This window comes from Marmota monax, unplaced genomic scaffold, assembly GCF_021218885.2.
Source record: "Marmota monax isolate L192 unplaced genomic scaffold, Marmota_monax_Labrador192_F-V1.1 WCK01_AAM20220418_F8-fsc00012, whole genome shotgun sequence".
In the NCBI taxonomy this organism is placed as follows: domain Eukaryota; kingdom Metazoa; phylum Chordata; class Mammalia; order Rodentia; family Sciuridae; genus Marmota; species Marmota monax.
The window spans coordinates 29,053,437-29,070,701 of NW_026695227.1; the positions used below are offsets into that span (position 1 = coordinate 29,053,437).

General features: G+C 46.5%; 1 protein-coding gene across 3 annotated transcripts in view; it reads right to left on the reverse strand.

Annotated features, from left to right (window-relative positions):
• Positions 1 to 17,265, reverse strand: part of Vdr (vitamin D receptor) — a 94,098-nt gene that overhangs the window by 10,089 nt on the left and 66,744 nt on the right. For all 3 annotated transcript variants that reach the window (XM_058576128.1, XM_046435539.2, XM_058576127.1), the window contains 4 exons: positions 13,230 to 13,360; positions 3,524 to 3,708; positions 3,157 to 3,265; positions 760 to 931 (listed from right to left, as the gene is read on the reverse strand). In XM_058576128.1, the coding sequence (XP_058432111.1) occupies positions 760 to 931; positions 3,157 to 3,265; positions 3,524 to 3,708; positions 13,230 to 13,360 (597 nt within the window). The remainder of the gene's footprint in view (positions 1 to 759; positions 932 to 3,156; positions 3,266 to 3,523; positions 3,709 to 13,229; positions 13,361 to 17,265) is intronic.

The window sequence follows — 17,265 nt, forward strand, 5'->3', positions numbered from 1 at the left end:
TGGCAGTTCATGTTAGTTCCATCCAGAGCTGTCCAACAATGACTTATTTTCCAGCTTACAGGATCCTATTATGTATTTATTTATTTTGGTATTGGGGATTGAATCCAGTGGTGCTTAACCACTGAGCCACATACCCAGCCCCCTTTTTAAAAAAATATTTTTAATTTTTTTAGTTGTTAGTGTACCTTTATTTCATTTATTTACTTATATGTGGTGCTGAGAATTGAACTCAGTGCTTCACATATGCTAGGCAAGTGCTCTACCACTGAGCCACAAACCCAGCCCTCCCCAGCCCTTTTTTGTATTTTATTTAGAGACAGGGTCTCACTGAGTTTCTTAGTGCCTCACCATTGCTGAGGCCAGCTTTGAATTCATGATCCTACTGCCTTAGCCCCCTGAGCCTCTGGGATTACAGGTGTACACCACTGCACCCAGCTACATTATATATATATTTTAAAGCAAGATACACAGTGAAGTTTTGGAAAGAATGAACATTTAATATACATAAATATGGATGTAGTTATCTCCCAATATATTTATTAAAAATGACAACTTGGTATTGCTGGCTCATAAAGCAGTGCTGGATGGGCTACATTTCCTAAAATACAGATTCCTGGGCCTCCACCAATGATTCTGATTCTGGAGGTCTGAGGTAGAGCCCAATCTCTGTTTTGAGGAAGCAGTGGGTTGGTAACCTCCAAACCTTCTACCTCCATCTAGGATTCTGACTGATCCCCAGACATTGCAGAAACTTCTTACCTGAATCCTGGGATCATCTTGGCAAAGCCGATCACCTTTTGGATGCTGTAACTGACCAGGTCAGCTAGGTGGGGCAGCATGGATAGTTGGGACAGGTCCAAAGTCACAGAAGGATCATCTGGGTCTTCTTCACTTAGATCCAGGTTGGAGAAGTTAGATGGCTCCATCATGTCTGGGGAAAAGGAGGAAAGAGTAGGAACTATTTAAGAATACTCAGACCAGAGCCAGGCATGGTGGTGCATACCTGTAATCCCAATGGCTCTGGAGTCAGAAGCATGAGGATTGTGAGTTCAAAGGCAGCTTCAGCAACTTAGTGAGGCCCTAAGCAACTTAGCAAGAACCTGTCTCAAAAAATAAAAAGGGCTGGGAATGAGGCTCAGTGGCTACGCATCCCGGGTTTAATCCTTAATACTTCCCCACAAGAAAAGAATACTCAGGTCAGGTCCCTCTTGCCTGCCCCTACAAGGACCTCATGTGCCCTGGAAGCAAAGCCAACAAGGGACCCCACAGTGACAGCCTCCCTCCAAAGGCCACACTGCAGCTCCAGGATTCCCTCTGGGTCTCTTCTGGTCTCTTCTAGCAGTGTGAGGTGTGAAGCAGTAAAATCAAAGAGCTGGAAATACTTAGAGAAACAAGACTTCCTTGAGCCATGATTTTGCAGACCACGTGATTTTGCAGAGCATGGATCAGATGGTCCTTTCCACACAGCCTGCATCAGAACTTGGCCTCTCCCTCAGCATGGGCCCAGTACAAGTCAGTGCCCTTCTGTGATCTCCATTAAAAATGAATTTGGGACCAATCAACTTGTGTGTGTGTGTGGGGGGGGGGATGTTCAACCTCCCTAGTGATGAAAGAACTACAAAGTAGAACATCTACACTATTCACCTATAAACTGCAAACAAATGTTTAAATGTTGATACCAGTATTTGTAAAGATACAGAGAATTAGGCAATTATCATGCAGAGCTACAGGTGTACATTTGTACAGGTGATCTAAGCTATTTGACAATAGGGGTCAAAGTCTGTAATTAAGTATACTTTTTGACCAGTAATCCCACTTTCATGAATTCACCATAAGGAAAGAATTCAGAATATAACTGTAAATATTTATCTACAAGCAAAGTATTATCCTTCTGAAAAGCTGGGAAATAATCTAGCTATCCAGGTGGCAGGGGATTTAGATATGTTATATCTCCGAATACTATGCAGCCTTTAAATACTAATACTATATTATAGATGAATAGTGAAAGACATGGAAATATGATACAATATACTATTTCAATTTTTTTGGAAGTACTAGGGATTGAACCCATGGGTGCTTTTACTACTGAGCTTCATCTACAGTTCTTTATATTTTGAGACAGAGTCTTGCCAAATTGACCAGGCTAGCCTCAAATTTGCAATCGCCAAGTCTCAGCCTCCTGAGTCACTGGGATCACAGTCATGTGCCACTGCACCTGACATACGTATACTATTAAGAGGAAAAAAAAAGCAGTGATCTGACTTAGGGCACAATTCCATTTCTGAATACAAGGGATCCCATAGTGACAGCCTCCCTTCAAACATATGTGTTTTTTAAAAAAAAGATGAAGAAGAGATACTTCCTAATGTTAATGGTAATTTTCTTGGCTCAGGAAGATTAAAGATTATACATAAAATAAGTTTTATAGATAATGCCCTTTAACAATGTATGCTCCAACAGTTACCTCTGTCCTGCTGGCCCTGGAACCCCTTCCGTCTATTCTGGATCCATGCACAGATCCATCACTGAGTCTGAAAATTCCTTATCTAAGGGATGTAGTTATCCAGAGGGAAGATAGGGTTTCTATCCCTGCCCTCAAATAGGCCCTAAGTGGAGGACACCAGAGCTGGGTGAGGGGTGGAGGGAGAAAGGACAAGGGCAGGGGAGGATGAGGAGGAGGATGAGGAGAAAGGTATAAAAAGGCCATAAGAAGGAAAGACTGTGCCTCCCAGGCTCTTGGGTGAACTGGAGGTGGCCGATCCTCCAGGGCTATAGTGCTCTCCCAGAGCTCAGGAACATGTCTGCTTTCCACTCTGATTTCACCTCCCCAAACAGCCCAGAATCAAAACATCATTTAAAGGAATCAGGTCACCCCCAGGGAGGGAGCCAGAACCTGGCTTAGAGGAAAGAGCATGAATCAGATGGTCCTTTCCACACAGGCTGCATCAGAGCTTGAACTCTCCCTCAGCATGGGCCCCATGCAAGTCAGTGCCCTTCTGTGAAAATGAGGTTGTTTTGAGGACACTGTGTGGTGCACAGTATGCAAATGCTGGTCACAGTAGGGAGCTTTCTGCCTCTTGTCATCCAGCAGCTCAAGGACAGGTGGGTGGGCTCCCCTCCCCTGTTGGCCTGGCAGTGGTGGGAAGTCCGGCTTACCTAGAGAGGTGGTGTAGAGATCTGAGCCAGAGGAAGAGGAATTCCTGGAAAAGCTGGGAGTGTGCCCTGCAGGATAACTCCCTTCTCTCTCATGGTCTCGAACTGGAGGCTGGAAGGGAAAGATGGGGTCTCAGAGGCCCCTATTTTCAGGAATGCCTTTTTGTTTTGGTCCTGATCTCTGTCAGCAATGCTTTCAAGGAAGATCTACAGGAATGGAAGGCCTCCCAATGCCAGAGGGGCAGAGCAGCTTCTGTCCCTTCCCTGATTCCATGCCAGCAGGCCCATGGCCCCCCATTCCTGCTCCCAGCCCAGCTCATTTCTGGTTCTCCACTAGCTCTTGCTCATACTCCCTGGCTGGAGGACATACCCGGAACTGGTCAAAGTCGGCATAGGTGGGATCATAGGTCTTGTGGTGGGCGTCCAGCAGGATGGCAATGATGTGCTGCTGTTCCTCAGATAGCTTGGGCCGCAGACTATCCTTCAAGGCCTCTTCCTCCTTCCGCTTTAGGATCATCTCCCGCTTGCGCTGCACCTCCTCATCTGTCAGTATGACTGTGGGAGCAGGAAGGGGAGTCAGGAGGGCTGGTCCACAGCTCCTCCAGGAAATGTTCATCCAGTATTAAAGGACCAGCATGGGAGGAACTGGCTGTCTCCTCACACTTGGGGCTCCCTGGGGCTCCAATGCCACAATATGGAAATAAATTAGGTTAGCTCTGATGAAAAGGCAGGACATCCAAGAAGAAGAAAGAGGATCTGGGAGGCAAGATGGGCTGGCATTAGGGAGTCTGGATTCCCAAGAACAAGTTGTGGGATCTTTAGCAAACTGCTCAAACTCTAGGCTTTTGCCAGGTGCAGTGGCGCACACTTGTAATCCTAACGGCTTGGAAAGCTGAGACTGGAGGATCACGAGTTCAAAGCCAGCCTCAGCAATAGCGAAGTACTAATCAACTCGGTGAGACCCTGTCTCTAAATAAAATACAAAAAAAGGGCTGGGGATGTGGCTCAGTGGTTGAGTGGCCCCAATCCCAGTACCCTAAAAAACAATTCTAGGCTTTTGTTCTTCCATTTATAGAATGAGAAGTTGGACCATATAACTTGTTTCTTGTTATTTTCTCCATAATGTGTGTGTGTATGTGTGTGTAGGTGGGGGAGTTTTAGGACCCAGATGCAAGGCTGACACTGTGCAGGTGCTCATGAAGCATTAGTCTTCCTCCACCCTCCCATCCCATGGCCTATGGTCCTGAAGAAGAGAGATATGAAGGTAACGTTACAGTGAATGAACAACTGTGTGGACACTCACAGTTGGAGTGATGGATGATAAGAGATGCCAAAAAGATCCCTCTTCATAGTCATTCTCACATCCATTTCCCAGCAGGAAACTCAGGCATCTGGTCTACCCTGACCAACTTCTTTGGTTATCTGCAAAACTACCCATCTTCCAGTCTGTCCAGTCTTGATATTTCTACTTAAGGAAGTTTTTGAGCTCTCTTAGAGTCTCTGAAGGCTGACACCTCACATCTCTAATCTGGGATGTTCTCTCCAAGTTGCTAGTGGATGACTGGCCATGAGACCCTCTGTCACTTGCAGGTTTGGGCAAGGATGACCTGCCACACTGTGCTGGGATGGCTGCCCTGGAGGGTGGGGCTGTAGCAGGGATGCCTGGCACAACAGCCAGGCAAACAGACCTCCTGGCCAGGGCTTGCAGAGCGCTGATGGCAGGAGTGGGCACTGGGGCATCCTGTAGCTACTTGCTCTTCACTGGAGCTGCCAGGCATCTGCCCACAGTGCTGGGGAGTTTCACAAGAGCAGGGAAAGGATCAATAACCTCAGAGTGGGTGGGTTCCAGGCTTCAAGAAAGGCCAATTGACCCAGGTCCCCTAGGTAAGGGGATAATGAGAGAAGTTGGTGGGGCCTGAAGAAGAACCTAAGGCTGGTGGGAGGATACAACTAGGGCCACAGGCATAGCAGGAAAAGTAAGCCTACGGCAAAAGATGGAGCCTTCCCTTCACGCTGAGCTAAGCCATACCAAGAGGAGGGCTGGGAGGAGGCCATGCCCAGGTGATTGACTCAACCACCCAGAGCTGCCAATCTCCTCCCACAGAGGGTGTCTACTCAGACTCTAAGAGATCAAGAAGGGTGGGGAGAAAGGAGCAGAGCAGGGAAAGGCAGGATATAAGGCCCTGGCCTGGGGAATCCCAGATTAGGTGTCTGTTCTTTCTTGCTCATCTGAAGGGTGGATAAAGGGGGTAATGTGATCAGAACTAAGTAGGCCAGGCTCTGCCAGGCACACTGTGGATATCCACAGGCATGTTTCTCAGTCTTAATGGACTTTGGCATCCCTCCTGTGATTCTATGATGTTATTCTCCTGCTTAGAAATGTTTCTTAGCTCCTTCCTGCTTACCAGGCTCAAACCAAAGTCAAGGATCTCCAAGATCTGGCTTCTTTCTAACTTTCCAACCTCATTTCCCAGCACCTCTGGACACTGCTTCTGCTGTAGGCATGTTGGCATTGCTGACCTGTGAACATGACCTGCGCACACCTCCCCCTGAATTTCCACCTGTGCTGGATGTTTGTCCAGTTGGGTCTTCCCTCCCCAGTAGCTGTATAAGTTTTATCACTTTCTCAATGCCCAGCTTAACACCCTCCTTTTTTGACTGCCCTGATCTGCACTGTGCTCTCGTTTCTTGTGGCTGACACGTATTTAATCTTTCCCATTCACATTGACCCCTAATCATCTTCCATTCTTTTTTTTTTTTTGGCACCAGGGACTGAACTCAATGCACTTAGACATTGAACCACATCCTGGCTCTTTTTAAAATATTTTATTTAGAGACAGGGTGTCATTGAGTTGCTTAGGGTCTTGCTAAGTTGCTGAGACTGGCTTTGAACTTGCAATCCTCCTGCCCCAGCCTCCTGAGCCACTAGAATTACATGCATTAGCCATGTTGCCAGGCTTCAACTTCCATTCTTTAATACTAATGGTTAGTATAGGTTTTAATAAATGCCTACAGAGAAAACCTAAGAAGTGAAAGTCTCCTTCACTAGACTGTAGTTTACTTAAGGACAGGGGCCCTGTCTTAGAATTCTTGCCTTTCCCAACACAGGCTCAACCAGAGGGGCTTTCTGGCCATGGTGCTTGCCAGAAAGTCTGACACCAAACATTGAGCACATCAACACAGACTGCACCTACTATGTGCAAGTCATTTTCCTGGGCTTGGGGAAGGACAGTAAGGAATGCATCAAGTCATACATCCCCTGAAATGTTGGAAATGGCACACATGGCACACCTGGCCACTGCATAACTGAGCGAAGCTAAACTCTTTGATTAAATAATTGTGATTGAAATATTTTTCAGAAAGACTATCTTGTAATGGCATCCTTGTACATCCTAAAACCTTTTCTCAATGATTCAGAGACCTCATTCTGAATACTCTTCAAACATTCAGGTCAAGGTCATGACCTCAGGGTTGTGCACTTTGGAGTGTTGTGCTCCTTCTCACAGCTTGGTCTGTGCCTTTCTGCTAAGCTATGCATTGCCTCCTCTTGTCAGTATCTGCCTCTAGAAGTGTGCTTTTCTTCCCTCCAGTGTTACTTCTGATCTGTTGGGAGCTAGAAATCTTGGCAATCAAGTCTGGTATAATAAAAAGATAGCATTAATAGTAATGTATAACATACATAATTTCTTGTTGTATACCAGGCACTGTTCTAAGTGCTTTTTGTACATGCACTTATATATATTTAGTCCTCTCTTAACAATCCTTAAAGGCAGGCACTATTAGTATGCCCATTTTGCAGAAGAGGGAACAGAGTCTCAAGTCACACAGCTAACAAATGGTAGAGCTGATGTTCAGACCTGGGCAGTCTGGTTCTGGAGTCAATGGCTATAATCATAACCCCATACTGCCTCTGACCCTAGCCAGCTATGACTGCTCAGTAGGACTCTGGCTCTCAGCCATCAATTCTGACAAACAAGGTGCTCCAATCCATCTGAAGAGTATAAAGAATTCAATAAAGTAGCAAAGAATGTCAATGGCTTACTTTAAAAAGACAAAAAGGATTCATGGTTAACTCTAAAACAGTGTTCTTCCCAACTATTGCCTCAGATAGCAACCACCATCTTTGGGCGAGTGGGAGACTGGACAAAGAAACCTAAGAAACTCTGTTTTACCCAAGGTGCCCAATCCAGGAACCTCCCTCCCACAAGGCCATGTAGTTTAGGGACTGAATAAGCCATAAGCCTCTCACATATACAGATACTATTATGATTTATGAAATAATTTTTAAAGGGGTTATTAATTTCATTGGTTTCTGAAGTTGTCCTTGAACCTGTGATCCTCCTGCCTCAAACTTCTGAGTCACTGGGATTACAGGCAAGTGCCTCCATTCCTGGCAAGAGACACGTTTTGAAGAGAAAAGCCACTGAGCTAGAATAAGGGTAAATAGGTCTGAAAGAGCTGCATTTGAGGGGCTCTCCAGTGAATAAAGCTATGAGCTTTGGTCCCTGCTCATTGTGAAACACTGTGAAAACTACACTGCTGCTCAACAGCTTTTTTGACATCTCCCAAGTTCCTAGCTAGATGTGACTTTGTGCAAGTTATTTCCTTGTAAGCCATGTTCTCTGTCAACAAAGCCTAGACTCGAGTTGGGAAATCAGATCCGCAAACATAAATGATTTAAAAACATTTCACGATGGCCATGGGTATCAAAGGAAGTGGACAAAATATTTTTCCAAATGAATGACAGAGACAATTATCAGGTTTGGAATAATCTTTTTGGCTTCTATAGACAAGTGGCGATATAGAGACCTAAGAAGTATAGTGTGGAGCTATGTGCTTCATGTGGGGACATGGAGAGGTCTAGGAGGGGACATGGGTTGGATGCAACCCATAATAAGTAAGTAAAGCTGGAGGCTATAAAGGAAGGGTTCTTGGGTAGGAGTGCCAAATAATAACAATCACAAAGGACTCTGGAGTTGCATGTTTGTCCTGAGTTGAGTTGAGCCTGATCTCAGACCTACAAATCTTCCTAACCTCCTACATTGATAAACTCCATCTGTTTGTAGAAATTCACACTGGGGAAATGTAACAATCATCCACTTTATGCTTTGAATATAGCTGTATTCCAGCTTAGCCACCAAATTGTTCTCAACACAGATTTATTGAGCACCTACTATGTGCCAGGCACTGTGCTAACACTGGAGAGAAAACATATATATTTGCAAAAAAAAAAAACTGAGGTTTACATAATAGGTGGTTCTGTGTAGGATGAGTATAGAATAAGCAACATGCAAGAGCTCAACTATGGAATGTCTTGGGTTCCAAGGACATACAGTCAACAAGAATTGGAAGAGAAAGAAGAGGACTCTTGGTGGGGACAAAGCTCTCTTTAGCTTGTCCGCAGGCAGTATCTGGAAAGGTAAAATGGAGAGAGCTCTGACTATTAGAAGCACCCGAGAGGCTGCCCTGGGGTGGACCCCATAAGCCTGGCCTTTGGAAGCAGACAGACCTATGTTAGAATGAATGTTGAACGTTGATACCATCATCTTATTAGCTCAGAGGCATATTTTAATTCCTTCAATCTTTCTTAGTTTTTTTTTTTTTTGTACCAGGGATTGAACCCAGGGGCGCTTAGCCAGTGAGCTACATCCTCAGCCCTTTCTATCTTGTATTTAGAGACGGGGTCTTACTAAGTTGCTTAGGGCCTTGCTAAGTTGCTGAGACTGGCTTTGAACTCCTGCCTCATTCTCCTGAGCCACTAGGATTACTGGTGTGCTCTACCATGACTGGCTTTTCTTAGCTATTAAAAAAAAAATAGAAGTATTTACATATTTAGGGGTTGTTGTAAGAGTTTAAGAAGAAAATGCATGTCTGACACAGTATCTTGTATCAATAAACACTGGCTTCTGCTAAAGGAGCCAAGAGGCTTTGCACACATCCCCAAGAGTGACCTCTGAGGAATCTCAGCTGACCCTTAAGAGTAGATAGGAACAAGGTCAGTTTTGACCAACTTGGTCTTAAATACCTGGCAGGAGAGTGGTATTTAAGACCAAGTTGGTCAAAACTGATCTTGTTCCTAGCCTAAGCACAGTCCTACATGGACATTTAAAAGGAAAAACAATGTTTTTTTATATATAACTAAAGATGTATACTTGTGTCAGCCCTACCAAGAGTGAGTAAAGCTGGAGGCTATAAAGGAAGGGTTCTTGTGTGGGAATGCATAATAATAATGATCACAAAGAACTCATGTTTGTCCTGAGTTGATTTGATCCTGATCTCATAGACCTACAAATATTACTAACCTTCTATATCCATAAACTTCATCTATTTTTCACTGACATGACCATGAGTTACTGTCTTCATGGTTTTCAGAGACTGGCTGAAATACTAATTGTTTTTGTGCCAATTGTTTACAAAAAAGTAATCTTTGCTGTCTTGTTTATAGTTGTCTCAGCATGATCCCTGTCCTATGTATGCCTTGTCCAGTCACCTGCCATCTGCCACTGTGGACCTCTGGACTGCTCTGATATTGAATACTCTTAAACGTCCATATCCCACATGATAGAGAACAAGAACTTTGGGTTACTTCCCTTAACTTTGCTCCCTTTCAGAAGGAAGCAGTTTAGAGATGTTGTTGCCCATTTTCCCATAGAAATGGAATGCAGGAATTCACAGTGGGGAAATGTAACAGTGGTCCACTTTATGCTTTGAATATAGCCCTTGCTGCTCTGCCACTGCAACTGATTTATTTGTTTGTTTGTTTGTTTGTGTGGTGCTGGGGATTGAACCCAAAGCCTTGTGCATGCAAGGCAAGCACTCTCCCAACTGAGCTATATTCCCAGCCCAGCAACTGATTTAAACTTTTTTTTTTTTTTAGTTGTTGAAGGACCTTTATTGTATTTATGTATATGCACTGCTGAGAATTGAACACAGTGCCTCACATACGTGAGGCAAGCGCTCCACCACCGAGCTACAACCCCAGCCCCCCTGCAACTGATTTTTTAAATGAACATGTTTCTTTCTCTTCCTCTCTCCTTGCTCCTCTTTAATCTCTCCTCCTCCCTAATCTCAGGATAAATTGGATTTTTTTCCCCATTTAGGGAGATTTATCTGTATTTGAGTACACACTCACCATAGGAATAAAGTAACCCAGACTTTGGGGATGGTACCAGAAGACCTCAGAAATGACTATCTCCCAAATTAACACATGAATTACAACTCCAACAGAGAACATGTGGAAGGTAGCTTTTAAATGAGCTCTTTCAAAGCACCCTGTTCCTGCTGATGGGCAGAATCACAGCCTCTGGGACAGGAGTTCCCTGTGTTTCTCCTTTGCTAGCAAAGTAATAAACCTTCTTTTTCATTTTTCTCAAAAACAAAATCAAAGCAGGGCACAGCAGTGTATGCCTGTAATCCCAGAGGCTTGGGAGACTGAGGCAGGAGGATAAAGAGTTCAAAGCCAGCCTCAGCAAAAGCAAGGTGCTAAGCAACTCAGTGAGACCCTGTCTCTAAATCAAACTCAAAATAGGTCTGTGGATGTGGCTCAGTGATTGAGTGCCCCTGAGTTCAATCCCCAGTACTTCCCCAACTCCCAGGAAAAAAAAAAAAAAGAAAAAAAACACTAATTTCTATCTTCACCCCCTTTCCCTTTCTATGTCTCCTCTGTAGAGGGCCTATCTATCTGCTCTGGCCAGAAGGGAGCCTGGGTTTTTAGCTCCTTTCCTATGGTTTTACAAATTTTGAGTCACTTGATTGTTTTAGGGAGGCTAGGCCCTGGGACAACAGCTTGCCAATCAGGGAACAGCTCTCCTAGGACTCTGAGCTAGGGACTCTGGGCCCGGACACACGTCAGCTGAGCTGACGTGAGCAGGAACTAAATCTCTTCGGGGACAACCTACCCTTCAGGGCAGTGAAAAAGATGGGCTTGTGCTGGCCCAGTGCTTCAGTTCTAACTACAGCTCATCCACAGCTCAGTACAGCCGCCTGCCCTGGAGGCACAAGAGCTTGTGGGCAGGACAGGGCACAGGGCTCCATAGGGCAGGTCTAGGCAGAGGCACAAAGCTGATTGGTGTGGGCATTCAGTTTTGGATGACTGGACCCACTATGTGGTGTGGTGTTCATGACCAGGGGCTCCTGATTTAGCTCCTGGGACCTGGTATTGCTCCTCACCGTAGTTTCTGTGCTCCTTGGGGGATCTGGAGGGGTTTAGGAGGGGACATGGGTTGGATGCTATTCTAGTCTAGCCACTAAATTATTTTCTGACCCTAATCCTGATGTTTTTACTTTTTTGGGTTTCAGAGGATCTCTGTCTTCCTCCTCTAACAGGCTAACAGGACATCCCCTTTCCCTAAGGAACAGGCCAAAGGCTCCTGGGCCATCAGCAAAGTTGACCTAACTCCTGAGACAAGTGTCTTACTGAATGCCAAGATGGAGCCCAGGCCATTCTTGGGTGGCTGAAGCTCCCTGCCCTGAAGGGCAATGTGCTTCACAGAGGCAGGGCAGGTGCTGCACCTTGTTTATGCCCACAGAGCAGACCTCACTAAGATGGGGTGCAAAGGCTCATAGGTCCCCAGACCTTGGGACTGCATGTTCTCACTCTCTCCAGCATAAAAACAGGAGCTGGGGTGGGGCAGGGACTGGGTAGAGTGATCAGCATGTCTAGGCCTGCACCCTCCTGTAGGGGTGAGGAACCACAGCCTGGAAACTCCTCCCAGAGCTGCCAGTGTTGGCTGGGGAGCTGGGATCAAGGTGATGAGCCTTAGTCAAGGCCTAGGAGGAAGCCCAAGGTAGGGCTCAAACACTGCCTGTTTCCTAGCAATGGTGAATTTTATTCCCATTGAGGAAGACATTTCTCATCACCTAAGGCCTTTCCTATTACTTTCTCAGCTGTTACTGGCATATCTTTCCTTACCTACCCCCAAAATGGTCCCAAAGCCAGGAGGGCTTCTGGGATTCTTGTGTTTGAAAGCCCACCTCCCACCCCAGACTCCCCAGGCCACAGCTTGGCAGGGCATGGGTTCTGTTCTGGGGCTGGGGTAGAGGTCTGCCAGCCAACTGCAGACCAGAGTGCTCAGCGGGAGTAGAGTGAGAATAAAAAGTGCACCAGCCTCCTATGGCTGGGCTGGTCTAGCCCCCTTGCTCCAGCCTAGGGGGCGCTATAAGCAAGCCTCTCCCAGCATTGGCTGAATTCAACAGCATTCAAGTCAAGGGCTTGTTTTTGTTTTGGGTTTCTTTTTCTTTTTCGGTACTGGGGACTTAACTCAGGGGTACTTTACTGCTGAGCCACATCCCAGCCCTTTTTATTTTTTATTTTGAGACAGGATCTCACTAAATTGCTGAGGCTAGCCTCCAACTTGTGATCCTAATGCATCAGCCTCCCAAGTTGCTGGGATTACAGGTGTGTACCACTATGCCCTACTCCAGGGCTTATTTTTAATGGTGGGTCAGAATATCCCTGTAAATCAGCCACGGTGGTCTTCTTCTCCAACCCTAGAGTTGTATAGGAAGTGCTATAGGAAGTGAGGGTCATCCTAGAGCCTTGGTGCTTCACCTAGCAGAATCTTCCCCCAGCCTTCCCAGGGCACCAGCCCTCAGATTGATCACAGGACCTACATGGCTGAAGGCCAGGGTGGGGACCCCTTCCTGCTAGGCTCTGCATATTTCTTCTCCCCACCACCTGCCCCTCCTCACCACAGCTGCTCTCCCTCCAAAGTCCAGAGAAGTCTGAGCCTCATCTTTTCCTCTAGGTCTAGGGAATAAACAGGGAGCAGTGAGACTATGATGATATCCTGGAGAAAGACTGTGACCTGGGGGTCATGAAAGCAGTGCCCCCTCTCCCTCTCTCTGCTCACTCTGAGGGATCCTCCAGGGGTCTCAGGACAAAAGCACAGGACCTAGAGAGGCTCAAGGGCTCCTTGGTGCATTTGGCCCTACCGCTCCAACAGTCCTACCCTAGCAGCTGGTCATACAGAGAAAAGGCAGACAGAACTCTCAGGCAAAACTTGCATGATGGTGGTCAAAGCCTTCACGCGATTCCAGTTCATCCTCCACCCCTGCCTCGCGCCCTAGGCACTCACATTCCTTCATCATGCCAATTTCCACACAGCGCTTGAGCCGGCAGGCCTGGCAGTGGCGTCGGTTGTCCTTGGTGATGCGACAGTCCCCACTGAAGGGACAGGTGAAGAGCGCCTTCCGTTTCATGCTCCGCCTGCAGAGAAAGCACATGCCTGCACTAGGTCACTGACCTTCTGATTCCTTAGTGCTGGCTATGAATAGCCTGCCAGGTCCATTCCACCCCTGCCCCCCTCCAGGATGCAGGGCCCATCCCAGCCCCTAGGCCACCGTCAGTGACCCCAGTTCCCTATGCCCTGCCCTAGCTTCATGTACCAACCAGTCCCTCCTCCTTCATTTATTGCCTCCTTAGCTCTCATCATTGCTTTTACTTACTTTTACAGCCTTTAGTTCCCCTCTCTTTTTAAAATGACACAGGAAATACACAAGTGAATTTTTCCAGTAAAATTTTCTAAATCCCTAAAATCTGCAGAGTAGCCCTCATAATGAGGCTTTTAATGAGAGGCAAGGATGCCAGTCTCAGCTTTCAGTCTTCTAGAGTTTAGAGGTCTGTGACTAGGACAGTCTAGATGTCTGTGTCTAGGACATCCTGTGATCCAGGGATGGATTTGTGCACAGGAACGTAGAGAAGGGAGAAAAGGCCCAACCCCAAACCATAGCTCTATTCACCTGAACAGCCTGCCCAGAAAGGGAGGAGCAGGTAGGAGCAATGGCCTCCTGGAAGGCAGAGGAAGCCAGGGAAAACTATAAGAACTGAAAACTATCAAAGAGTTTTGAGCTAGGGAGCTGCCCTCCCCTGTGGGGTGTAGTATGGAATATTCTCTGTGTGTGATAGTGTGTGTGTGTGTGTGTGTGTGTGTGTAGTATGCACACATATGCCCTTGCTTGCTTGTGCAAGCTTGAGGGCTCATTTTCCTAATTTGATGTTCTCTCCCATGCCAACCACACCGTGTAGACTTTGGAGGCTGCATAAAGAACACCTCCCTCAAAGACTCTCCCTATCCCTGTCCTAGAGGCTTCTCACCATCCCTTCATGTGCCTCTCACCCCCCAGCAGGCCAGCCCAGGCTTATGCACATAGTGAGGGAGGGTGGAAGTCCTCTAGCTTATAGCTCTGCGCAAAAATGTCCATACACTCTATGGATCAAAACAAGTTACCAATCAGTTTAGATTCAAGGAGTGGAGAAAGATGGCTCCATTTCATGAGAGGAACTTCAAAGTCACACTGCAAAGAGCCTGGGCTCAGGAATGGGTAAAACTTATAATCAATGTATGCCTTCCAGCCCCAACATGATCAGGCCCCACTTTTCCCCCCAGGGAAGGTGACAAAATTTAGCTAAAGAAAAATGGTGACAGAATCTCTTTTTTGTGTGAGTAGTAGCATCTTCCAGAGAACTTCTGAGTATGGAGATAACAGAACCTCAAAAAGTCCCAGTCCCAGCCCTTTCTCTCCCAAAGATGAGCAAGTAGCATCATTCTCTCCAGATGACAAGACACTAATTAGGATTCTTGGGTTAAAAAAAAAAAAAAGACTCACTGATCATGTTCCCTGGAACACGTATGGGGTTTAGGACAATCACACTCATCAGTTGACAGACTCGGTCCAATAAACAGACAGATGGGGACCAGACCAATCTGGCCATGGGATGGGGGAGAAGAGATCGGAGTGAGACTCTGCAGCAGCCCAGTTAGTCACAGATCCTCATATCCACAGGTGACCAGAGACCATTAGTGTGACCCCTTCATTTAATTAATGTGACCACTGAGGTTAGGAAACTTATCAATAAGACTATTTAGCAAAAGTTAAGGCTTTCAGATCTGGAAGTTGGGAATCTGAGACTCAGTTTCCAGATTCTTGGATTATTTTCAACTCCAGAAACTCAAAGTACTGGGTAAAACTGAGCCCACATGCAAACAGTCCCAGGAAGCAAGCCCTTGAGTGCATCTCAAGACCAAGAAGGACCCAGTGGTAGAGGAAGTAGCTGCTATTGGTTTTTAGACACTAGCTCTGGTATGCTTTTGTGATGACCCTCATTACCCCAGGGGACAGGAGCAGACCCAGGGTTGTGAGGGGAGGTGGAGCAGTGCCAGTCTATTAGGGGTGCCTTAGATCCATGCCCAGCCCAGCTATGGCCCAGCCTGTCCTGTAGTTACTGCCCAGAGAGTGATACAATATCGAGCCATTGTCCACCACTGTCCAACTTTTCAACTTAGCCTCAAGACCCCGATTGCAGGGATAGTTCTTTCCTGAGCAACAGCAGAATATGGAAACTGTTGGGCTACCCAGAGATCAGACAGCCACCACCACAGGCTTGGCTCTACTGCAGGACGGGCGCCCCTCCCTCGCTCCTTTCCCTCCTTCCACTCAGTGGTTTTTGAGGCTTCACCTGTTACCACAAATGCCCACAATTCTCTAAACCCACTCAAAGACCAAACATTTCTAATTCAGAGAAAACTCTCATTTCCTTTTTTTTTTTTTCTTCAAAACCAGGCATTTAGCCCAGGGGTCCAAGGAACCACTCTGTCCTCCACCCACTGTCTTGTCTGGCTCTGACCTCTTCCTGTGAAGCTTCTAGGGCCATGGGCACCAAGAAGAGCTCACAGGTGGGCTGTTGGCCTGGCCAGTGACCTGAGTCAAAGCCTCATCTGTCCCTAGCTAGGGCTGAGAGCTTGCTGAGACCCCAAAAGGGGGCATCTGGAGCCCTTCAGAGGCTCCCCTGTCCTTCCTTGGGCTTTAGGGAGCCTGCCTCTGAGCCTCACCAGGGGATAGCCTCCAAAAGCGAGGTTGCCTGAAAAGAGACTTTGGCACTTCACTCTTTTTAAAAAATTGTTCTCATGTAGTTTTAAACCTGAAGCCCAATATCAGGCTTCCACACAGAAGACGTTGTAGGTAGCCACTCAGCCAAACTTCACCTTATTGCAAGAATGGACTCTACTGAGGCTGGGTTAGGAATACAAGGATTACAGAGCTGGGTTAACAGAAAACACTATACAAAGTGTAGTATGAAACTCAAGAGTATTACAAAGGATAAAGAGAGGAAGGAAGAGGAAGAAAATGAGATAGAGAAAGAGGGAAGGGAGGAGAAGGAGAATTATAAAGTTCTGGCACTTTCTAGGGGCAGGCACACAATCTCACAGTAGGACTAGAACTGGGAAGAATATAGCCTGTGCTCTTGGCCCTTTTTTTTTTAAAAAATTTAGTTGTAGATGGACACAATGCCTTTATTTTATTTGTTTATTTTATGTGATGCCGGGGATGGAACCCAGTGCCTCACACTTTAGGAAAGCGCTCTACCACTGAGCCACAACTCCGACCCTCTTGGCCCTTTTTTAGGCAATGCAAAAAAAGCAGCTTATACATTTTATGGAAAGTTTTTTGTTTGTTTGTTTTTTGTTTTTGTTTTTGGTGCTAAAGATTGAACCCAGGGCTTTGCACATGCTAGGCAAGCACACTATCAGTGAGCCACACCCCATCTCTGGTGCTTTTCAATTATTATTATCATTGTTTAAAAATACAGTGACCAGGTCTTCTAAATGCAGAACCAGAGGAAGGCCTGGAAGATGGAGATTGGACACATGTTCTGGAGTGTGGGGTCAATGTTCAGGGAGGGTTCAGAAAGCCCACTTGCTGATTCCAGCAACCAACCTTGGGTCCTTCATGGAATCCTGACCCAGATCCCAGGGTGACCTTTCACATGTGTCTGGTCCAATATGGATGTTTGTGGGGCCACACTCCTCTTGGCTGAGAGGCCAACTTTTTCCCTGTCCTTCCACCTTCTTTTCTTTTTTTTTGTGGTGTTGGGGATTGAACCAAAGGCCTTGCTCATGCTAGGCAAGCACCTTACCACTGAGCTACACCCTCAATCCTGCCCTCCCACTTCCACACATGTGGCTGTCATCTAGTCTCTGCCCACAAGGAGTCAGGGCAGCCAGACCGCCCAGTCCTGGCTCTGTGCTTTGTCCTACAGATCCACACCCTACTCCGCCTTTCTCCCAACACTAATTGCTGAGCTGGTTTGGTTTGAGAAACAAGAGCTTTGGG